At 41.9% G+C, this 26,007-nt stretch overlaps 1 protein-coding gene across 1 annotated transcript in view; it reads left to right on the top strand.

The window, feature by feature from the left end:
- The first annotated feature begins 21,542 nt into the window (after positions 1 to 21,542).
- DCBLD1 (discoidin, CUB and LCCL domain containing 1) overlaps positions 21,543 to 26,007 on the top strand; it is a 57,110-nt gene continuing 52,645 nt past the window's right edge. The window contains exon 1 of the mRNA XM_080666337.1: positions 21,543 to 21,755. Coding sequence (XP_080522463.1) covers positions 21,644 to 21,755 — 112 coding nt within the window. The 5' untranslated portion in view covers positions 21,543 to 21,643. The remainder of the gene's footprint in view (positions 21,756 to 26,007) is intronic.

Raw genomic sequence — 26,007 nt, forward strand, 5'->3', positions numbered from 1 at the left:
TTCCCTAAGACCCTGCCTCATCCAATTTATAACCCCACCCAAGCTGTGTGCAGCAGCTTTTCCATATGAATGGTCTGTCCTTGCTCAGGCTAAAATCTCTCAAACAAATTGCAGCTGGGTAAGGGAGCCCCAAACCTATTAATAAAAAGCCCAAGACCCAGCACAAGCACCAGTCTGCCTTGCTTCACAGCTGGGCCTCACCTGGGCACTTCCAAATACGATACAAAGAGGTGGAATCTGAAGATCTCTCTGTAGCTCCTGCTGGGAGGCCCCAGGCAGTGGTTGACTTTATACCACCTTGGAAACCCAAGAGCCAGTGTACCCAGTGGTCAGTGTCAGACCATATCAAATTACAACTCTACACATTCATAAGCGACACACTCAAGGGGCAGACTCATTGAGCACCAAAGCCCCACTGAAGCAAGTCCTGCTCCATAGGGGTGTCTCCTGCACAGCAGCTCTCCCACTGTAGTTACAGCTGGTCCTCACAGCAAATTGGCCTGGAGGCCAATTTCTCCCAGTGACACCAACAGTAATCAAGTCTCAACTACAAAAAGACTGTGCTCACAGCCCACAAGGAGGTGCACCTAGAGCTCTCAGCTCAGGCGACTTGGGAGGCTGAGCCACTGGGCCCTATAGAACATCTACTACACAAGGCCACTCTACCAATTCAAGGAGACATAGCAGCTCTACCCAATACATAGAACAAACACAGGGAAGCAGCCAAAATGCAGAGACAAAGAAACATGTCACAAATGAAAGAAATGGAAGAAAGCAAACTACTGGATATAGAGTTCAAAACCACGGTTATAAGGTTACTCAAGAATCTTCTAGAAACCTCCAAAAACATGGGAAAGGCCCAGTCCAAAATTAAGCATACACTGACTGAAATAAAGAATAATATACAGGGATTCAACAGTAGAGTAGAGTAGAGTAGAGGATTCTGAGAAGATCTGAAATATGAGGAAGCAAAAAACACCCAACTGGAAGAGCAAAAAGAAAAAAGAATGCCAAAATATGAAGATAGTATAAGGAGGTTCTGGGACAACTTCAAGAGTACCAGCTTTCACATTATGGGGGTGCCAGAAGAAGAGAGAGAGAGCAGGGTATTGAAAACCTATTTGAAGAAATAATAACAGAAAACTCCCCCTACTTGGTGCAAGAAATAGACTTACAAGTCCAGGAAGCATAGAGAGTCCCAAACAAAAGGAACTCAAAGAGGACCAGCAAGGCAGGCTAGTGCTGGTGCTGGGTCTTGGGCCTTTAGCCTGAGCAAGGACAGGCCATTCCTATGGAAAAGCTGCTGCACAGAGCACCAAGACACAGCATAATTAAAATGCCAAGGGCTAAAGACAAAGAGAGAATCTTAAAAGCAGCAAGAGAAAAGCAGTAATTACCTACAAGGGAATGCCCATATAACTGTCAGCTGATTTCTCAATGGAAACTATGCAGGTCAGAAGGGAGTGGCAAGAAATATTCAAAGTGATGAATAGCAAGGACCTACAACCAAGATTACAATACCCAGCAAAGCTATCATTTAGAATTAAAGGTCAGATAAAGAGCTTCACAGACAAGAAAAAGCTAAAGAATTTAGTTCATCACCACCACACCAGTATATATGAAATGTTGAAGGATATTCTTTAAGAAGAGGAAGAAGAAGAAAAAGAAAAAAGATCAAAACTATGAGCAACAAAATGGCAACAAATACATGCCTATCAACAATTGAATCTAAAAATCAAAATAAATGAATAAGAAATCTAATGAACAAAATAAACTGGTGAATAAAATAGAATCAGAGGCATGGAAATGGAACAGAATGACAATTCTCAGAGGGAAGGGGGATAGGGGGCAGGAAGAAATTAAACAAAGACCTTATATGCATATATGCATTACCTATGGACACAGACAATAGAGTGGCAAAGGCCTGGGGCAGGGCAGAAACTGGGTGGAGGGGGGCAATGGGAGGAAAAGAGAGGGACATCTGTAATAATCTCAACAATAAAGATTTTTTAAAAAGAAATGTGTGATCATAATTGTAATTATTAAGCTGTGAGTGATGTGGGAAAAACTCCAACACTGGCCTTACTATAGATACTGAGAAATCAATTTATTTTTTTAAAAAAACCCTACTAATAACTAATTATATCATTTATGACTATTTACTATTTATGACTCATTAGTCTGAGCACAAAACCAATTAGCTTGAATATTGACTTCAGACTTAAAAATGTCCTTCCAACAGCACATCAAAGTTCACCTAGGAAAGAGTAGAATGGGACTCTTTCAGATTTCTTTGATTCAATAATTATTGTTCTTGGTAAATCAGGAAATGGTTCTTGACCCTTGACATGTATGGAGAGTTTACTAGGTGGTAGACATGGTATTAGATTTCAAAGAACTTTATTTCTCTTATCCCTCACAACAGGTCTCTAATGCCAGAGCTCTCACCTTTCCTCTCTCCTAGAAATAGTACAGTGATTAGAACATGGATTCCCATATTGGCCTATGTCCAATCCTGGTTCCATCCATGAGCTAAGTGAGCTTGGGAGTTAGTTACCTAAGTTCTGTTGGTCTCAATGTCCTCATCTATAAATGGAGATAATAACAGATCCAGTCTCCACGTTTTAGTAGTTGCCACATGGTAAGTTCTTAATCCATTTCTTCACCTATTTAAGAATTTTGCCACTTTAGATATTCAGGTTATTCCAGGTAAGGCTTAAATTAGTCATAACGATCTGTTGAATAAAAATCCAACAGTTATTGAGGGCCTACTATCTGCCAAAAATCACGCAAGGCACTGCAAAGACAACAGTGAACCAAATAGTTAAACCTCTTGTCCAGAGGAAGAGAAAGCAGATATAAATAGGTAAGACATGTATTAAGTTATATCATATGGTAATAAGTTCTAAACAGAAAAAATGACAGGTTTGCAGGGCCAGAGGGTTAAGTCGGCAGGTTGCTTTTTAGATATAACATTATGTAAGCTTTATGTAATTTTGTTACTAAGTGAGATGTAATATTGTGATTTTAATTGCAACAGTGAACCAGTCTTTGCTAATATAACAAGGTTATCTGCTCACAAATTTAAAACATTTGCACATTGTTTTCTTTAGACGTTTTCTCAATTCCTCTCACATACTTTCAGTGAGAGCACTTTGACAACTTACAAGTAAAGATCACGAGTGAGGACAGCGTTTCTTTGAGGAATTCTTATTGCTATTATGATAATAGACATACTGTTTAAACTCAGAGCAGATGAAGAACTAGGAAAGCATGACTTCAGATTAGCAAGGAGCGGCATGTCTTTATCTGCAGCATTGCATTTGCAGATATTGCGACATATATGTCAGACAAAGGTTCCAATTGTATCCAAAGAAATTTTCCAACGCAAAGTGGTTTTAAAACCCCTCTAAAACAGGGGTATAGAATAATTCAACTTCGTCTTTAAAACCATTAATATTTCTTTAAATACTTAAATGTTTATATTATTAAGTGTTCTAAATATTTTAATTAAATGCTATCAAAATATAATTAATAGTTTGTTAATTATAATGTATTATATAATTAAATATTAAATAATGTAATTTAATGTTACTGAAATATATTTATTATTTAAAAATATGTTTACTTTTCTATTTCAAAGACTGAACTTGGAGACACAGGTGAGTTCTAACCACCGGCATCAGAATATTAATACCAGACAGCCTAGCGCAGTTCAGAGCTACAGTACCACCAAGGAAGCCTGCTGAGAGGGAGGTCAAGGGCTTCAGGGCCTCAGTCAGGTATCTGTTTAAGAGATAACCATTAAGGAAGAGAGAGTTGACAATGGGAGTTTTGAAGGTATGCTATTTGAGTTATTATAGTTATAGATCAACGTTTAATTTTTCTATTTTGAAATATATGTATACTGCAGGATGGTGCTGGTGGTTTTCTTCTACATGCATTTCAGATTGACAGGGAGTCATAGCTGCTGTGAAATAAACATGAGGCACATCTCTTAACACAGCCTTAATGAGCAGTGTCTGTGGGCTCCACACTGAGAAATGATTTATGTGAATTATCTCATTCCATTCTTTCACTGTTCAATAAAATAATTATTAGCATATTCATTTTACAGTTGAGAAAATTGAGGCCTGAGAAGGTTCAAAAAGTTTCTTGGCTTCCCACAGATGGGAGATAGCAGAATTGGGACTGAAATCCATATTTATCTGACCCTACAGTCTATAACCTTAACTTGAACCATAACTTTGATATTAAACTGCCTTTGCCAGGTAATATATGCAGGGGACTATCTGCATTCATCATCTTTTTGGACTGGAATACCTAATTAGAATGGTCCTTTATAAGGGGGAAGTGTATGTATTTTAGTTAGTACTACCCATTTAAAGTTTAGAGGAGCCCAAGGATCTGTTTACTCAAACAGCTTTATTGAAATATGATGCACATACTATACAATCCACCCTTTTAGAGTGTGCTATTCCGTGGCTTTTAGTATATTTACAGAGTTGTGCAATCACCACCTCTATCTAATCTGAGAATGTTTTCATCATCCAAAAAAGAATTTCCTACACATGAGCAGTCCTTCCCCAGCCCCCCTCCCTCCAACCCTTGACAAACACTAATCTACTTTCTGTTTCCACAGATTTGTCTATTTTGGACATTTCATATAAATGGAATCATACATGTGGCCTTTGTGACTGGCTTCTTTCACTTAATACTAATGTCTTTGAGGTTTATCTATGTTGTAGCATGTGTCAGTGCTTCATTCCCTTTTATTGCTGAGTAATATTCCATTATATGCATATACCACATTTTATTAATCCACTCAACAGTTGACAGACTTCTGGATGGCTTTCACTTTGGGGCTATTATGAATAATGCTGCTAATGACATGGGCTCTACTTATTTTTAATTCATCAGACTCTACTTTTACCTTAAAGAGATTACTATGATTTCCCATAAGCCTATGACAAATTACTTGAAACTAAGAATGTTAAAATCCCTGGGCAAGAAACCAATATGTGTCATACTTAGGGTAATCAGCTTTTCTTGTTTTTTTTTCCAGAACTTTCCAGTTTTAGCACTGAAAGCCCTTTGTTCTGAGAAAACTTGGACAGTTGGTCATCCTAGACTGGAACTTAGCTCAGAAGGCAATTCTAGAAAAGCCCACTTCCCGGGATGAGTTTCGTTGTTTCTCTTGAAGGATAGTTCCATATTTTTAAATTGGCTTAAGCAGGAACTATCATTTTACTAGTTTCATTTTAGTAGGAAACAGTTATTCTTTTAATTCCTACATGGTGAACAATATCTGAAATTTCACATATACTAATTTTAAAGATATTACATATATATGTGTATACACACACACATACACTATTTGCCCTGCTTTGTATGTGTGTATGATATTTTAAAGACTATTATTATTGTTATTATTGTTATTTTAAAGGAATTTTAGGTTCCTAGCAAAATTAAGAGGAAAGTGCAGAGGTATCCCATATTCCTCTTGCCCCCACACATGCATAGTCTCTGCCATTATTAAAATCCCCCATCCAAGTGACACACTTTAAAAATGTTTAGTTACAGTTTACATTAAATATTATTTTGCATTTGTTTTAGGTGTACACACAGTGCTTAGGCAATCATATACTTTACAAAGAGTTCCGCCTGATATTTCCAGTACCCACCTGTGTTACATTTGTTACAATGGGTGGGCCTGCATAAATTTTAGGTGGAGTGCTAGTGAATGCAGTAATTAAGACCTCCCCAGGAGCAGGAAGCCTTGTGTCCACAGGGTGGCAGTGTGACACCCATAAACCTAAAGAGAATTGAAGGAAAAGCTTTTTTAATGAAACCGAATCTTTTGTCTGGACTTTGTATTTCTATGGGGAAATGGGTAAAACCAATTAACTACTTGTGAGACCTACAGCTTTGTTTTATACTGGTAAACAGACAGGTATGGTTAACTATTGATGTCTCCTACTCATAGGTTTAAGACAAGAAATACAAATTTAGCCTTCTATAAAGCTTTGTGTTTTAATTGCTTCAGACAGAACTACAGAATCCTTAAAAAGCACAACATTTAATATTTTCTTCATTATTTCCACACACACAAAAAAACCCAATACGTTACATTTTCAGATTCTATACAAATCCATGACATTTCATGGAATATAATTTTACCCCTTTCCCTCCACTTAAGGATATCAAAATTCAGGTGAGAGACGGAGATATTATAAGGATAATCTCAAATGTTCTCTATTTTTAAGTTAATCATTTACTAGCTTCAATACTTGATATTTAGAAATAAATTACTTTTACACTCAATCTGAACGCGAGTGCGTTAAAATTTTTAAACAGAGAAAACAACTATAACACAACCTCTCATTGAATGCTGAACTCCCTTCTGGGACATTCTTAACAGTTACCTATCTGAGAAATGGACACAAACCAATTACCTTTAATTTGCATTGGTTCTATTAACATACACCCAGTGTTTGCAGGCCTCACATTCATAAACTACATACATTTCTTTACAGAATAAAAAAGGAGTCTAGAAGAAAATGTATAATTTTTCTGCAAACAGCGATCAGTTCTGCATCTGGAAACTGTCTTATTGTTTGTTCACATGCTTAAAGGTAAGGGTAAGAGTAAGCATGGGCTTCTGTCTTTTGCATGACGACACTGAAACTGCTGAGAAAAGCACCTTGCTTGTTCTAGTTTCTAACTGGCGCTCCCGGTCAGCTTCCACCTTCTGTTAATAAGGAGGCACTATAGACTCAACAACAGAGTAAAGATAGATTAGCAAAGGAGAGAAAACACACAGATTCAATAGGAACCCAGTGACATATATTCACAGTCTCTTCCTTTTTTTTTACGTCAGGGCACAAAGCAGCCTGATTTCTGAGGGCTCTTCATGTTGGAATCTGTTTTCTTCCAGGAGGCCTTGGGCCTAATCTGAGTTTTTTGTCTTCCATTTGCCCCAGGTTGACGACATTTACCATGGCATTGCTACAATTCAAACAGGTAGACAGTGAATGTCTAATCTAAGAGACAATGAGCATATGTTTAAAGTCTTATCCTGATGTATGAACTTTTGATTTGAGATTCTAAATGCCCACTTCTATGATCTTCTAAACACAACCAATACAATTAGATTGAACAAAATCAGTTTTGTTAGTTTTTAATATTAACAAGTGCCCTCCAGAACTTCAATCTACTTGATGCAAAGGATCTTTGAGTCATACATAAAATACAGTATATATCTAGGACTGTGAAAGCTCATTTTCTTTAAAAATTCATGTATTGTCTGGGTTAAGTAACACCTTCTCTAAATCACATTGCCTGGGAAGTGATCAGTTGTTAATTAGTTTATACAATTACTTTCTCTTTTACAAGAGGCCAGGAACTTCCCACTGGCAGTTTCTCAATAGACCCAGTAGTTTATATAATAACTTCCTGATTGATAGAGTGGGCCATACAAACACTCTTCTGATATGAATGATGCTTGTGAGAGCTGGGTCTTTGATATTTTTTTTTTAGGTATAGTTGCTCACCTTTATAACAGATTTCAAAGGTCCATTCAGATAACTTACCTTGATTGCTCATTAAGGTTTGTCCCCAGGAACTTCCCCTGAGAGTGTTGGGCTGCTATCAGAGAGGTCTTGAAAGTCAAACTAGAACTGCCTGCAGGTAGCAATCATAACCACTGTCACTGCTGAATGCTAGCTAGCTGGCTAACCCTCACACCCTGTTATCCACAAGTGCAAATGAGGAAACTGAGGCTGGGAGGCCCAGTAATCAACCTAGTGCAGAGAGTGGTTTGAACCAGGGTTTAATATTCTCCTGCAGCACACTGCTGTTCTAGGGCTCCTCTTAAAGGGGTGACAGGGGTTTGTCTGGGGAACATCTGCATCCCTATCCCCAAGATGCAGCATGACAGAGTGACACAGGTCCTACCTCACAAGTTAGAAAGCTGGAGAGCTCTACCCCAGCCCTAGAACTATGAGAACAGAACATTTGCCCTCCATCAAAATATAATCATTGGGCCCTAGCTGGCTTGGCTCAGTGATAGAGCATCAGCCTGCGGACTGAGGGGTCCCAGGTTCGATTCCCACCAAGGGCACATGCCTGGGTTGCGGGCTTGATCCCCAGTGAGGGGCATTCAGGAGGCAGCCAAACAATGATTCTCTCTCATAATTGATGCTTCTCTCTCTCTCTCTCTCTCTCTCTCTCTCTCTCTCTCCTCCCTTCCTCTCCAAAATCAATAAAGAAATATATTAAATATATATATATAATCATTGGGGGTGTTTTAAGGTATCTCGGTTTTATTTACTGACCTTCTTATTGTTGTAAACAAAACAAAACAAAATCACATAACAGAGGGTTCAGTCAAGATGGTGAAGTAGGTAAGTACTGTGCTCACCTTCTCTCATGACCACCTCAAAATTACAATCTATATATATAAAAGCCTAAGCGACCGAACGACCGAATGACTGGTCACTACAATGCACACTGACCACCAGGGGGCAGATGCTCAACACAGGAGCTGCCCCCTGGTAGTCAGTGTGCTCCCACAGCCAACCTCCGGTGGCCCTGATCGCTGGCCAGGCCGAGGGACCCCACCCATGCACGAATTCGTGCACTGGGTCTCTAGTTAAATTATAAAAAAATCAACCTGGACAACCACCTGAAAAGTAGCTGAGTGGAACTCCTATAACCAAGGATAGAAAAAGAGGCCAAGCTGACATTGGTAGGAGGGGCAGACATGCAAAACGAGCTGGTCCCACACCGATGTGTGGTGGTTGAGAATCGAGAGGGCTATCTGTAGAGGTCCGCACCAAGCAGCTCGGTGTCCGAGCCTCAGGCCAGGCTCCTGTCAATGAAATAATGTCCAGCCTAGGAAAAAGTCTTGTAAGAGTTTATTTGAATTAAACTGACGACAACTGCCTGGAAGCAAAATCTCAACAGACTGAGAAAATGCTCTGGAGAATAGCAGTTTTACAGCTTATTTTATACACTAGAATCAAAGGAGAAGGCATAAGGGGGGATTGCATGAAATCCATTGGTAGTAGATTAGAGGGGGGGGGGAGCAAATTGCGGGAATCTCAGATTTCGGATAAAAAGTAAAATGAAGAGACGTACTTCTTTTACATTGGTGAGTATAGGATAGTTAACATTCACAACACATAGAGATGGTATTTGAACAAGATAACAATAAGAAGTTCTGTTGTCCCATGTTCTGGTGTGAGGTTGTGCCCTGAGGGATCTGGAAAAGGGATATCACTCTGACATTCCCAAGGCATGTTATCTTAGATGGAAACAGATAACAGACTCACTTAAAGACTGACCTTTGTCAAGGAAGCTGCCAGCCTAGGACGTGACCACATGCCATGACTCACTTTTAGTTAGGAATTTTTATGTTCAGACCATCCTTTGTGGTTACCTTTGAATTTGTAAGGCCTTCCATGCAGGCCTCCCATGAGCTCCCATGAGGCTTAGTATGTAACCCCTTTTTTGCCCCCTTTCCCAGCCCAGGAATCCGGTGCCAGGAAGAGTAGTCCCCACAACAGCTGGCTGTGAGATCAGCCTGTCCTACCCTGGTGAGATGGAGGGGTGCTGAAAACCCACACATCCTCTTAAAGGGCTAGTGCACAGACTCACTCACGCAGAGGCAGGCACCCCTGCAAAGGGACAGCCGCTCAAATGGCACCAAAGACATACAGGAGAAATGGAGTTGTGTCGCTTTGAGGTGAGGACTGCCATGGTGGCCATGGTGAGTCCTCCCCTCACGCAGCCTGCAGGGGCAGGCAGGCAGGCACCAAATCTGAATCCGCATTACCAGGTAAACGCTGTGTGCCCCACGCTGGTGACTCCCTGAGACCCTGCACCACCCAACACTGCCCTTGGCCCTTTTAGCAACTGTGCCTCCTGGGCAGCCTCAGCCTGTGCTGCAAGATTTCTTAAAAACTCTCCCCGGTCTGCAGGCCCCAAGCAGACGGCAGCTAGCCTCAGCACGCCCTGTGCCTTTCGCTGAATGGCCCCAGGCCCCGTGTGGGTGGCAGCGGGCCCCAAGTGACAGTGAGGCATCTCCTGCATGCCTCTTGGTCCAGCATAGAACGCTGCCAACTGAGGATTGCTCTGCAGCTCCTACCAGGGGTCCTGGATGGAGCACAGGCAGTGGCTGACCTCAGCCTCTGTGCTTTTCCCAAGAGGCCCCGGAACCAACATACTGGCAGTGGGCCTCAGCCCACAACAGAGCAACACCCAAGTAGCTTCACAAATGGAGCACCCAAAGGCTGGTCTCCACAGGCAACAGAGCCTCACAGAGGAAAATCCCACTCTGGGGGGTTAGCCCCCACTGTGGGAACTGTGGCCGGCCCTCACAGCCAGTGAGCCTGAGTGTCAGCCCACCCTCTGCTCATCCTTCCCCACTCTCACTCCTCTCCACACCCCAAGCTTGAAACAACTAGAAAGAATATTTAGGTATGAATTTATCTTAACTCATAAAAATTGCCCTGACCGGTTTGGCTCAGTGGATAGAGCGTCGGCCTGTGGACTGAAGGGTCCCAGGTTCGAGTCCGGTCAAGGGCATGTACCTTGGTTGCGGGCACATCCCCAGTGGGGGGCGTGCAGGAGGCAGCTGATTGATGTTTCTCTCTCATTGATGTTTCTAACTCTCTATCCCTCTCCCTTCCTCTCTGTGAAAAATCAATAAAATATATTTTTTTAAAAAATTGATTGATTCCCTTGGGATAAAATGCCATTTGCTATCAACAATGTTTGCCAAAACTAAGAAAAAGACTCTGTACCTCTGAAGATGTTTGTACTTTATTTTTACTAAATGTAGTGACCTTGAAGGCATCTAATACCTTAGAACTATATAACACATGGGAATTGCAATGGCTCTCATGTATAGTGTCTCACTTAATATTCCTGATAAGCATGAGAGGTAGGTTTCATTATCTCTTTATTATAGATGCAGCATTGAAAAATAAAGCGGTTTGCTCACGAATTCAGTTAGCAACTGGCAGATCCAGACCTACTAAATCAAGATCTTCTAGGGTGGGCCTTTGAAGTATACATTTTTACCTCTAAGTTTAACTTCTGAGGCAATTCTCTTCAGGCCTATATAAATCCATGTTATAACTTTTTTTTTTTAAAGGAAACATTACCCAAAAGTCTGCTTTGGGAATTATAACTAGGCTATTGATGTTTAGCTTCTTGAGGATGCCATTGATGTTTTATGAGGGTTTTTATTTGTTTGTTTTAATTCTCTTACAGTTACACCTCCAGGAAAGGTGTTCAATATAGTACTTTTTGGGAAGATGGGTGGATAGAAAGATGGATAAATGGATGGATGGTTGGAGACACTAACCAAACTACAAATGAATGAATTAAGCAAGCAACCAATCAATGAAATTAGAACCATTTGTCTTTTCAATTGTTGATGAGAAAATATTACAAAATCCTTGTTAGAGGCATTTATTGATCCATTTATTTTAACACACACTTTAATCCATTTATTATTTTCTCACTTCATTTAAGCATTGATAACTGGAAATATAAAATTGAAAATTACTCTTCTCCTTATTTCACCTAACCCCATTTGATATGCCAATAATTTTGGTTGCAAATCAACAGAGATCAATTATCTACCTCTTTAATGTACTAGGAAAGTGTAAAACGACAAGTTGTTAAGCTTTTGTATCCTTCCTGGTGCCAAAGAACTTGGTACAAATCATCCCAAAAGCTTGTCCTGCTTTGACAAAGGCAGCTATTGCTTTCATCAAAGTTTAAACTACTGTCTATACTAGCTATTTTGCTACACACACAAAAAAAAAGTAGTTGATCCTAGAATAATTAAAAGTAAAAATATAGGTAAGCGCAAAAGCAAGTTTTAACTGGGTGTAGAACAATTTTGTGTAGAGCTGATTGAGCCAGAAAAAGATTATGGACCCAAGAAAAACAGGCCTAACCAGTTCTTCTTGTTCAAAAGAATGGAATCTAAAATGAGTCAGGTCTAACATGGCAGAATGATTTCTCAAAGTCCATCTCATAAATTTACATATATTAAACTAAATTTTATCTGCATTTCAAAATTTTATCTGTATGATGGTCAACAGGCATGATATAATAATTATACTTAAATAGCAACATTCTTTTTTTAAAAAAAATACTTGATTGCTTTGAGAGAGAGAGAGAGAAATAGAGAGAGAGAGGGAGAAACATTGATGTGAGAGAGAAACATCTGTTGGTTGAACCCACAATTTGGGTATGTGCCCTGATCGGGAATTGAACCTCCACCTTTTGGTGTATGGGACAACACTCCAACCAACTGAACCACACCAGTCAGGGTTAATAACAACATTCTTATGGCAAAATCAAGGCTCAATCCTGGAAGTTCTGGAGAAATACACCAAAAATATAACTGGTTATCTTGGGATAGTGAAGAAAAGGAATTAAGAAAACAAAAGACTTTAATTCTGTCCTTTACTTCTGAAATTTTTTACCATTTTATAATAACCGCATATTGCATTTTAAGTAGAAAAATAATTAAAATTTTGTTTATGTTTGGCTTCTAGAGTTTATGTGATAGTAATTCCTAGCAGATTTCTACTCTATATTATAAAGATGCCTACTCATCTTCATATTGATTTCTTCTAGTTCAGTGTGCATGAAGACAAGCATCTGAGTGAATATGAAGACTGCAGAGATTAGAATACAGACCTTGGAAGATGGAAGTCTCTAACCATATTAGAAACATTATTGTCAGCCAAAGTTTCAGTCACAATGTCCTCAAACTGGAACTGAAGAAAATAAAAGTTAAGTCATTATTATCATTCTAAGTTGGAAAGAAATTTTGCAAACCCAGCTATATATGTAATATAAATGTATCACAGATTACTATTTAGCTACATATTTCTGATCAAAGTCTATAATTATATAATACAAGATCCACATATTGCAAATTCACAGCATTCTGTAAAGTAATCGAGCAGTTAACATAATGGCTTAAATTGAAGACATTTCTTTGTTTAAAGCACTTCCATGTTTAACTGGTTTAGCAAAGACCTTCGAACCTATTATAATGAACTTCAGTTTATTACTTAGATAACTGCAGAAAGGAACAAGGCGTACATTTTTAGAAAAGCACAAAAAGCAGACTTTGTAAATATACCAATATGCTTTTAAAATAGTAATATCAAATCATAACTCGTTTATCAAACAAGGGTGAGGAGCCCTAACTGGTTTGGCTCAGTGGACAGAGCGTCGGCCTGCGGGCTGAAAGGTCCCAAGTTCGATTCCAGTCAAGGGCATGTACCTTGGTTGCGGGCACATCCCCAGTTGGGGGTGTGAAGGAGGCAGCTAATCGATGTTTCTCTCTCATCGATGTTTCTAACCCTCTCTCCCTCTCCCTTCCTCTCTGTAAAAAAAAAATCAATAAAATATAAAAAAAAAAAACAAGGGTGAGACATAGTTGAAGCTAATTATTTTAAGTGTTTTTTTTATTTTTACTGGCAATCTATTAAAACTGAGTTACTTTCTCATCAAATGGAACTGAATATATTGAGCAGAAATCACCTTGGTTTTGTCCTGGGGTCAGGGACATCGGTTATTGTACTGCAAGCATGTCAAACTCAAAGGCTAACACGGGCCAAATAAATGAGGCACACGGCCCGCGGGCCGCGAGTTTGACATGCTTGTTGCACTGCATGAGGCACTCCATGATTAGTAAGGTTTTTATATGATGTTCCCTTACCACTTCCTCTGCTGTCCTTTGTCCCCAACCTGCCCACAGCCCCCTTTCCTTTTTCCCTCTAGTATACCACACCCTAGGAACATAGTAGCAATTGAAAGTAGCCCGCAAAAGCCTGATAAGCAAGCGTGTTTAATCTGTAAACTTAATGTTGCACACAAACCTGAGTCAACAGGCTCTGATATGAAGCTCTGATAACCGCTTCATGCCTTTCTGGTGGTGAGGACATTAACTTTATGCCTCAACTTAGCACGCTGCTTTTTGCCAAGTGCAGGCTACACCTTGATGCAGGTGGGTAAGATGGTAGGAAAATCAGTTCTCATGTAATAGAAACCACACAGTTCAAGTTATTTGCATGCCTATGACAGCTTCAGTCTCCAAAAGTACTCCCAATAAACAGTACCCACCTCCCCATCCAGTTATAAAAACTTTAAATGGTAAAGTAAAAATAGAAGGCATTACCAATAGACCTTAGCTGGAAGTGTGAGGCCCAATTGGGCCTACTGACTAAACTACAGAATTAGGAAGATTGGCCCATCCAATCCTAGTCAGGGCTGGGCCCAGCCAGGCCTGTGCTACAGAGGTTCCCTCCCAAGCAAAAGGGAAGAACCGAGCTATGTGCGCCAAATGTGTCTTTTCTGATTTACCAAGTCCATTCAGCTGATGTTTACCTTAAGTCACCTCAGTTTGTTTTTTTTTTAATTTTTTTTTTATTGATTTCAGAGAGGAAGGAAGAGGGAGAGAGAGATAGAAACATCAATGATGAGAATCATTGATCGGCTGCCTCCTGCACGCCCCCACAGGGGATCGAGCCCGCAACCTGGGCATGTGCCCTTGACCAGAATCGAACCCGGGACCCTTCAGTATGCAGGCTGATGCTCTATACATTGAGTCAGCTAGGGTTCATCTCAGTTTTTAATTTCATGTACAACCAGCCTTTCATTACTTCTTCATCTCTTCCTTCTTTAACTACCTCAGGTGCAGAACTCATTCCAAGGCATAGTATCATCAATGTGAAGAGTTTATCTTATTTATTTGTATACTACCTCTGTTTTCTTCCCCATAACTGAGGTAGTTTATATGTTTTTCTGAGTTTGTATGCAACCTTATAAAAATTATTGTTGTTTGAGTGTGTATTTTAAATGTACATACACAAGATCCTATTCTGTGTCTTACTTTTCTGACTACATACAATGCTTTTAAGATCTGTCTGTGCTATTATATGTTGATCAATTCCTTGCTTCTAAATGTTGCATAGTGCTCCAGGTGTGCAACCACCACTTTTCATTCATTCCAATTCCTGATTCCTGGACATCCTAATTCCATTACATCCCCGTGCGTGTCCCAATACGTCCTGGCCAGATCATAGAGCCGTGGTACCTCATTTGATTGAACACTGCCAAATCACTGTCCAGGTAGCTGTTCTGATTCTCTGCTCATTTTTTATTGTATTGTTAGGTTTTTTTGTTGTTGAGTTATATGAGTTCTTTATATATTTTGCATATTAGCCCCTTGTCAGAGGTATTGTTTGCAAATATCTTCTCCCATTCGGTTGGTTGCCTTTGTGTTTTGTTGATGGTTTCTTTTCTGTGCAGAAGCGTTTTAGTTTGATATAGTCATATTCATTTAAAATTGTCACTTTTTTGCTGACAATATGGTTCTTTATATAGAAAACCCTAAAGATTCTCCGCAAAACTACTAGAAACAACCAACAAATAAAGTTGCAAGATAGAAAATCAATATACAAAAATCCATTGTACTCCTAGATACCAGAAATTTTCAACCTTTGTCATCTCATGGCACACATAAACGAATTACTAAAATTCTGCACACCAAAAAATATATTTTTTGCCGATCTGACAAAAAATAGGTATAATTTTGATTGATTTACAAAAATAAATAAATAATAGTTATTACCTATCCTTTTTGCTCCAAAGTGACTTTTTTAAAAAATCAGGTGCCTATATTTGTATGTAAGGATTTCTGGCACCAAGGATTAAACAATCATGCAACTTTATTATGCGACGTGACCAATAAGATGAAACTCTAATATATGGCCTATATATTTATGATTCAAGACAGAGCGTTCACACCAAACTGGCTATTGTTGTGCTGGATTTTATCGTTTTTTATTTGACAATTTAAAGGAAAAGAGGTTAGTGCCCCTGACTAAATTGTCAGGTATTACATGTTTTAAAGATTCTGCGGCACACTATAAATCACTGCTATAACAATGAGATTTCAGAAAAAGAAATGAAATAAAACCAATGTCATTTACATTTGCAACAAAAAGTATAAAATACCTAGAAATAAACTTAACAAAGGACATGAAGACCTCATACAATGGCAACTACAAGGCATTATTAAAAGAAACTGAAGAAAACATAAAGAAATAGAAACATATTCCATGTTCATGAATTGGAAGACTCAACATAGGTAAAATGGCCATTTTACCCAAAGCAGTATACAGATTTGATGAAATCCACATCAAAATCCCAGTGGCACTTCTAAAATAAATAGAACAAAAAATCATCAAATGTGTATGGAAACACAAAAGGCCCCGAACAGCCAAAGCTAAAAGCAAAAAGCCAGAGGTATCACTCTCCCCGATTTCCAATTAGACTACAAAGAGACAATCAAAACAGCATAGTATTGGCAGAAAAACAGACACAGAGATGCAGGGAACAGAACTGAGAGCCCAGAAATAAACCCACATATATATGGACAGATATTTTTTTGACAAAGGAGCCAAAAACATACAATGGAAAAAAGAAAGCCTTTTCAGTCCATGGTAGTAGGAAAATTGGAAAGCCACATGCAAAAGACTGCTCTTTGTCACCACACGCAAAAATTAACTCAAAATAGAGCAAAGACCTAAATATAAGACCGGCAACAAAAAATAAATACATAGAAGAAAACACAGGTACTAAACTTATGGACCTTGGTCTTAGAGAGGATTTTATGAATTTGACCCCAGAGTCAAGGGAAGTAAATGCTTAGTCCAGTTTTAGCAAGAATCCTGCTAAGTCAGCTTGGAGAGAACATCACACCTTTGATGATCTGATCACCCTTGGTATCTGATCAAGTCCCTCATTCTTCACCTTTGATGTACAAGTCCTGCACCTGTCTTCAGCAAGAATCCTGTTAAGTGGGTGGAGCAAGGACCCCCCCTATACTTAATGTCTTCTCTTAGTAATTTTTTCATCCACTACCCCCTCACTCGACTTCTTGCCTGAAAATTCCCAGCTGTCTTTACTGTACTCAGAGTTAAGCCTGATTTATTTCCCCTATAGCCTGTCTTGACACCTACTGCAGTGGTCCCAAATAAAGTCTTCCTTACCATTTTAATACGTGTCAGAATAAGTTTTTATTCTGGGGTGGGAAGGACCCAGCACTCTTACTTTTTTGCCTTCAAACATTAGAGCCACTCAAATAATTCACCTTGTTTGTCTTCCGTGTTCACCTAATAACCTCTGATGAATTCTAGCTTCCAACATTGTTTATAGGTTAGAGAGAATATTCACCCTTTTAGAGTTCTCACTGTTAATTAATACATTGGCATTGATGCTGGTTTATATGCTTCTGTGATTAAGTTAATCTTAGAGCAGTATCTTCAAGGTCAAGGACAGTGACAAAAATCAAGTTTCTGGGGTCACAGAAAAGAGGACAGGAAGGCGAGATCTGGCCACAGTAAACAATCGCATTTAAGAATACCTGGTGGATCTTAGAAGACACAGTTACTTAATGAACAACCAAGTTTTCCATTGAAAAGTTCGTATGGAGTTAGGGATGAGGAAATAATGTGGATGATATTAATTATTTTGGCTATTGCATCCAAAATTTAATCTTTCTTCTCTTCCACTGCCTATATTCTAAGACGCAAGCATGTCTGTTTCTCAGATTTACCATGGCTTTATCATGACCTGGGATCTTATGAAAATGCAGATGCTGGTTCATAGGTCCTGGCAGGGATGGGGACAGCAATCTGCATTTCTAGAAAGCTCCCAGGTATTGCAGCTACTGCTGGTGCAGGGACCCCCATGTGAGCACAAAAGGCGAGGTGCATCGTCTCCAGTTTTGGAGTATTGCCACAAACTCTTAATTGGCCTCCATGGCACTCTTTCCAACCCATTCCCCACCCTGCAGTCAGTGTGGGCTTTCCCAAATGCAAATCTGAACAAGTTCCTCCACTTTCCCTGCTTCCCAGGCCCTCAGATCCTGCCCCTGCCTCCCATCCGCCTTCAGGCTCCCACTCCGGTCTCAAGCTCAGGTTCCTGCTGATGAATTAGGCTCAGTTCCTACAAGCACCCTGTGACTTCTCCTTCTGAGCTTTCTCACAAGTTATTCTCCTCATCTGACAAATACTGTTTTCCTTGTGATCCCAGCGTCACCCCTCCCACACCTCCTCAAGCTTTCGAAATCCAGCTCTCCACCCTTCCTCTGTGATTCTCTAACACCCGGAACTTCTATCATTATAACTTATCAACCAATATTTCTCCCCTCAAATTCCTATCATTAGATCATGAATGAAGGAGAGAACGTGGTACCTGTACTTGTTTTCAATGTGATGTATCTCCATCACATTGTTTCACATATAGAAAATGTTTAAAATATATTCATGAGCGCTAGCCGGTTTGGCTCAGTGCATAGAGCATCGGCCCGCAGACTGAGGGATTCCAGTCAAGGGCACATACCTTGGTTGCGGGCTCCATCCCTGGCCCAGGTCAGGGCCTGTGTGGGAGACAATCAATCGATGTGTCTCTCTCATCAATGTTTCTGTCTCTCCCCTTCCCTTTCACGTTCTCTAAAAATCAATGGGAAAATATCCTCAGGTGAGGATTAACCAGAAAACATAAAATATACTCATGAGTTGAACAAGAAAAGGAAGAATATTCAGGAAGCAGACACCTATAAGGGATTCAAATTTATATCTCATTTGGTCTTCTTCATAGAGTCACAATCAGTGTTACTAAACGCTAAAGATAAAATTGATTAGGTTGTCAAATTGAAGCACAATCTAAAGCTCTCTAACTACTATAGAATAATACTAGGCTTAAAGTTCTTTTTACATTCTATCTTACCTAAGCAATACAGAATATATATTTTATATATAAAACAAGGTAGCCTTGACCAGCTGTTTTCTATTTCTTTATGGGTGAGCTAGCAAATATAAACATAAATTGCAGTAAGATATGCAAAATAAGGAAGACTGGATGATAAGTGAGGGGAGAGGCTAAAATATGAGACAGCCTAGGAGTGGCCCTTCCAGACAGATGTTCCATGTGATAAGCAGTTCTTGAATCTTAGTATGTGAGGTGTTGTGGATGAATCCTGACAATTCTAATTTTTCTTCATGAGAAATTATGCAATTTCTTAATGTTATGTTATGAGATCTCATAATGTGTTATAACAGAAAAAGTCAAAATAAAATCTCAAAAATCAAACAGGTACACATGCTCAACAAAAATCTATGTGGTTGAAGTACAGTATATCAATTTCAATATTTATTTATTACATACAAAAATATGATTGCTAATCTGTTACATTTTCATATTTTTCTTTTCCTATGCTTTTAACTAGAGATATGCTCTTATTCTTCAAGGAAGAAATGACACAATAAAATCTCTAGGATCCAGCCTGCCTTTTTGTTTTCTCATTGTTACCAGATCCTAAGTCCCTCCCCTGTGCTGGCTCGGGATTCTGGTATAGAATAGATGACTTCATTCGAATCAAGGTACTTGAGATGGAAAAGGTCAGCCCTCAGAGCCCACCTGCCTTGCCCTGTGAATTCCTCTGGCAATCAATGCTCCCATTGTCTTTCTTCACGCATAGCTCCCAGAGCCACACCTGCCAGAGCCGCACAGCTGCCCAAACTCACCTTCCTAGGAAGAATAAAGAGAGGGGAGAAACAGGGAGAGCTGAGCTAGGAAGTGATTCAATATCTCTTTTCATGTTCTGTTGGCAAGAATATTCAATACTTTCATGGGTGTGAATCTACTTTCAATGTAAATATGATAAACCTACTACTTTTGGAGTACCTCTCTAAAGAAAGTGGCCGGTCCAGGAATCAGACGTGGATAAGCCTCATTTCTATTTCTATCCCTCTCTCCCTTCCTCTCTGAAATCAATAAAATATATAAGTATATTTTTTTTTTAAAAAAAAAACTTCATTTCTAAAGCCCAAGTTTTTTCCTCTAAATTTTGCTGCTTTTGAGAAAGCAAAGCCCCGAAGACAGTCTCATCTGAGATTCAATAGCATTTTTATTTTACTTAGTTAAAAAATGAGAGAGAGAGAGAGAGAGAGAGAGAGAGAGAGAGAGAGAGAGAAAGGAATGCATGAAAGGAATCTATTAGGTATCCAAAGAGCACGTGACGGGCCAAAATTGGACCTGGGAAGGACTGCTGTTTCTCCCTGCATCAATACTACCTCCTCTCAGCATCTGCAGGTGTAGCCTTGGCTGCGTGTTAGCCAGGAAAACTGCAGGGCGCCGGAAGAAGATGTCATTAGGTAGGAAGCAGAGAAAGCGCGGGAGGACTGTAAGCATGCTGGAGACATCAGAGAGTCTTTAAAATACATATTAATCTTGTTCATTCCCACTGCCACTTCCTCATTCAATAACCTTGTAATCTCCACTCTTTTAACTTGCCCTCCCCCAAGCCCTTCTCCACACTTCCGCCCAGACTCAGATGCTCTCACTCCTCAGTCTGAACCTTCCTTGGCTGCTCATTGCTCTACGGATGAAGTGAAGTACCCGCCAGGTGCCCTTCGAGGCCCTCCTCCTTCCTGGCCCATGCTCGGTGCTCCGGCTTCCACACGGGCCATGCGCCCACCTGTTCACCGCGCTGCAGCCACCTCCCTCCCTCAGCTCCTTGACACACTGTGTCTGCTCTTCTGTCCCCCGCGCCTAAGTCCCACTCACCCTTAGAGTCTCAGTTTAGATGTCACTTTTAAAAAATATTTGCTTTTATTGATTTCAGAGAGGGAGAGAGAGATAGAAACATCAATGATGAGAGGAGAATCACTGATCCGCTGCCTCCTGCACGCCCCACACTGGGGATCAAGCCCGCAACCTGGACATGTGCCCTGACCTGGAATCGAACCGTGAACTTCTGGTTCAGAAATCGACGCTCAACCACTGAGCCACGCCGTCAGGGCTGGATGACACTTTTTCAATGATGCCTTTCCAGGCGGATTCCTGCCCACCGCCCCATCCCCCAACACCCGCCCCCCCGCAGTCTCCCCAACCGCCCTCTAATTAGATTTCCCGGAATGTGCATCATTAGCACTCTCCACGTCACCGATTGCACATTGCACCGCTGGATCCTCACTTGAATGGATGATTGACTGACGGAATGAATGAAAGAATGAATGAATGGAGGGACTTGAATCGGGTCTTGTCATCATCATCATCCTATCATCACCATGTTTCCAGTCCCTCTGGGACAAGCCCACCCCTTTCTGCAGCGCCCACTGCGCGCCCAGGCCCTTTGGGGAGGACGCGGACACAGCGCGGCTCGGGGCAGGTCTCACCACCAGGTGTTCTCCGCGCTCCTAGGCTCGCTTGCTTCGGGGGAGGAGGAGCGGCGGAAAAGGGGTTGGAAAGCCGGGAGCTCGGGGCACGCCTCCAGCCTCGCAGACCGCCGCCGCCGGGAGCGCCACTTCCTCCTTTGGGGGCCGGGCCGGGCCGGGCGGGGCGGGGCGGGGCGGGGCGGGAGACACCCCCGGCGGCCGGCCGGGGCCGCCCCAATGGGATTCGGTGCCGGGCCGCCGCTCGCCCAGTCCCGGCGCCGCGCTTAGCCGCGGAGGAGGCGGCGCGGCCCGGGCAGCGGCGGCGCTGCGCCCGCCGAAGGGAGGCAGAGCCTGCCAAGCTGGCGCCCGGCGGGGCCATGGTGGCCGGTGCCCGCGGCGGCTGCGCGCAGGCGGGGGCTGCCAGGCACGGCCTCCTGGCCCTGCTGCTCGTGGTCTCCGCCCCGCTCCGGCTGCAGGCGGACGGGCCGGGTGAGTGGAGCGCGTTCGGCTGGGGGCGGGCGGCGGGCTGGGCCTGGAGGGGCCGAGCGCGGGAGGAAGTCGGGGTCCCCGTCTGCACCCCGCGGAGTCCTGCTCCATCTGGCCGATGGCAGCTCGAGTAAAAAATAAGTGACTGCTTTCCGATCGCTGCGCACCAAGGTCCTCCCAGCCCCTCGATCAAGAGAATCAACTTGGCGCTTCCCCACGCCCCCTCTTCCCTGCCCCACGCAGCCCCCAGACTTCCTGACTCCGCCGGCCCGGGGAGAGGTGGCATGGCCCGGGGGTCGGGAGCGGACGACCCCGGCCGCCTTAGGGAGGAGCCGCAGCGAGGACGCTTCTCTGCTGCGTCCTTTGGACCGAGCTGCTCAGCACTTGGGCGACCAGGCCCGCCCTGCCGCCTCTCCCCCTGCGGCCGGAACCCCGGCGGGTCCGTGTGTGGTTTTAGGGAAAAGTCGGGAAGTGTTGGCCCGACCGCGCCGCGCCCTCCCAGTGTGCTGCCTGCGCCCCAGGTAGAGTCAGGTGGTTTGGCTCCTTGGGTGTCAGAGCGAGTCAGTTCCCGACCAGGCTGGTCTTTCTCAGGACCTGGTAACTGGCTTCCAGTTGGACCTAATGAACCCACAACCGAATTTCCCCCCGCATTTCCACCAGGTCAAAGCAGTAAACCGTCTAACAGTCTAGGCAGATCCTGTGAATTAGCTCTTTATTGACAGATAGCAAGGAGCGACTTATTGGGGAGTTTTTTAGTTCTTGGTCCCCTCCCCCCCCAACTTCTGCCCTACATAACGGCGGTTATTGAACAGCACCGAATTCGTCCAGAATATTTTGACAGCTTCCCCACCCCATGTTTTCAAATGAGAAAAGAATCAAAACTTAACCCAAGATTGCATCCCCCGCCTCCCTCCCCTCTGAACCGTGTATCCATTCCCAGTCTGAAACATGGATACTCAAGATGTTGGTAGTGGTTACTAAGGTTGGTTACATACTTTTGTTTTTTTTAAGATTAAAGTTTAGATGAGATCTGTCTTGTCATTATAGCAGAATGCTAGGCATATCGTAAAATGTTAATACATATGTGGGATTTTGATCATGGGTGTTTTAAGCATTAAAACATGTTTCTCAGGCTCCTATTTGAAAATGCACGTTTAATACTGCACATTTGTGAATCCGCCCAACAATGTATCCCTGTCCTAATCTGGCGGGAACGGTCACCCATCTTTCCTAATGAAGCTTCAGATGTTAGAGGGCCTCCAGGCTGGGCTGTTAACTGGGTACTTTGTAGAGCAGTTCCCTGCTGGCAAGTGCCATTGCTCAGCTTCAAGTTTGAGTCTACTGCGGTTACTGGTGGAAGAAGATATTGTCATTTGATTTTCAATGAAACAGCCTATATATTTAGGATGCTGACAGACCCAATAAAGGTACAGGTGTTAATGACAAAGAAAGTAAAACGTAGATTGGGGGCATTTACTAAAAAAAAAAAAAAAAAAAAATCTGAGAACTCAGGTTCTGATACCTCTTGAGTGAAGAGGCATTGCATTGTCAGTGATTTTTTTGCACATTTCTTTTCACTTGTGGTTTTTCTCATTAGCCCACAGTCACTTATTTTTCAAGTTTCCATCAATTGAAACATGCACACCCATTTTAGGTCTGGAGACATGTTGCTGGCTATGCAACTGGATGGTGTCATAAGTGATGTGAGTGCTCTCAGCGTTTAGAAGGTCAAAGGGCAGGCTTAGCCTAACAGTCTACTTTTGGCAAGAAGACACCATTTATTACATTTTACCTTCCTTGTTCTCAGAGTCAACCTAGTCTGGTGCTTCTTGTCTCCCCAACCTGCCAGATTCTCCCCACTCTCTCCCCAGGCTTTTTAATAGCCCCAATACCGCACTGTGAATCAGAATTTCCAATGGGTGGGGCCTGGGAATGGGTGCTTTTAATAAGTTCCCCCCAGGTAATTCTGATTCAAATCAGCTTTGAGATGGTAGAAACAACTTTATAATGCTAGGGTTATGGTAAAGTGTTACCATCTGTGTCAGAGACAGTTTAATATTGGAATATTAAAAAGTCTGTCCTTAAGTCATCACTCCTTTATATTTGGCTAGACACGGGGCAGCTGATACCTGCTGTTTTTTGGTGAGTGACGTCTTTAAAAGTAAGCGCACGTTTATTCTGGCACCTTCTGTGTCATTGTGTGCACTTGCCCAGACTTTCCTTCATCTCCGAGGTCTGCGATCCTATCGGCGTGTAGACTGTAAATTCCTGAGGGGGGGCAGCCAGCATTGTCTTCACCTTCCGAGCATCTGACAAAGGTGCTCAGTAAATGTTTCTTGGGTTGAGCTGAACAATCTTGTTGTGTTTAGGAGATATTTTCAAATTACTTTCTAATTAGTGGAAACTGAGTAATGAAATGTCTACTGAAGTTCTTTATGAGGGCACGTCTGATGCTTACACTAATTAATGTTGTTTAGCAAGCCCAGCTCTCTCTCATGCCTATTTCTACAGGCAAGGATGCCTTGTAAGTAAAGTACAGCAGAAAGAAGGAGCAGGCCAGAGAACAACATGTACCGAATCTTCTGGCTCTAGGAGATGAGATTTGTAACACTCGGAACATTGAATTATACCAGATATTTCAGAAAAGAAAGACTTTATGTTAAAGGATTCATTAAACAAATCAAAGGATGTTGTTCAAGCCCGATTTGGCCTCTGAATAGGGTCCCAAGCTATCAGCTCTTCATTGCATAAAACGAACGCTTTATCAGCGTGGTAGTGACACAGATTTGAAAATCATATAAAAAAACCATAACATGGAAATAAGCAATACATCTGACACTTATAAGGAATTGTGTTTTTATTTTTAAGATGCATGAGGAAGTTAAATTAATTGCAGCATTTAGCAAAGGTTTTAATCATGTTAAGGCAGAAAAAAACTTTTTCAGGGAGATATTTTCTATAGAGTTTTGGACTCTGCTATGTGTATTCTAGCATGAAGGCAACTCTATACCTATGAAAGTAACCTATTGTTTTGCATTTTTAAGGAGATAATACACATAATCCACCTAGACTTGCAGTTAGTACATTGTAAATGCCAACTGTCTTACTTTTTACTGCTGTTTATTATTACTATTAACTGGACAAATAGGGGGCCCCCTTTTTTCTGCCTCCCTCACTGCCTCTCGGACCTCATTCTTCAGCACACTTACTCAGACTTCCAGCCATACCAGCTTTCTTGCTGTTCCTCAGAGGTAACAGGCACCCTCCTACCTCAGGGCCTTTGCATGTGCTGCTCGCTCTGCCTGGAACCGTCTTGTCCCAAATATCCAGGCAGCTCCTTCCTCCTTCAGTCTTCGCTCGGGTGTTGCCTTCTTGGGGAGGATAGCCCTAACCACCTGTAACCCACCTGCCATCCCCAGAACTCCATATTCCCTTTCCTGCTTTCAGTTTTCTCTAGAGCATGTATCCTTTTCCAACAGAGTGTATCATCGATACTTCTGTTTCAGTTGTTTGTATTTCCCTTACAAGAATATAAGGTCTGCCCTAACCGGTTTGGCTCAGTGGATAGAGTGTGGGCCTGCGGACTGAAGGGTCCCAGGTTCGATTCTGGTCAAGGGCATGTACCTTGATTGCAGGCACATCCCCAGTGGTGGGTGTGCAGGAGGCAGCTGATCGATGTTTCTCTCTCATCGATGTTTCTAACTCTCTCTCCCTCTCCCTTCCTCTCTGTAAAAAATCCATGAAATATACAAGGTCCATGAAGAGCTGTGTAGTTTGAACAGTGGCCAGCACATGATGGTCACCCAATAGGGATGAGTGTTCAATAGTGGGAATTGAGGCTTACAGACTGTTAAGCCACTTGCCTTGTCACTCAGGCAGTGCATGGTGGAACTGGTATTCAAGCCCAGCTCCGTTTTAGCAATGCAGAGCCCTAGGCTGCTCACTATGCTCCTTCTGGATGAGGGTTCAGTAGGGGATAGGGAGGTGCTCAGTGAGGATGGGGTGAGAAGGCAGTGAAAACACAGTTGCTGCCCTGTTGTTAAAGACTTAGGGCTGACTCTAGTTGAGAATCAAAACCTGAAATAAAATATGTCTCGTCCAGCTGTTGTTTGTAAATAAAGTCTGAAAATAAGGACTTAAAATAGAGGAATTCATTCTGCTGTGTTCAAAGTCTGGCATTGAGGATGGAAGGAAAATATTGTCAAGCTTTCAGATTGCTCCCCCCCCCCCCCACCTCCCCCATTAGACTAGAAGT

The sequence above is a fragment of the Plecotus auritus genome, assembly GCF_963455305.1.
Source record: "Plecotus auritus genome assembly, chromosome: 4".
NCBI classification, from domain to species: Eukaryota; Metazoa; Chordata; class Mammalia; order Chiroptera; family Vespertilionidae; genus Plecotus; species Plecotus auritus.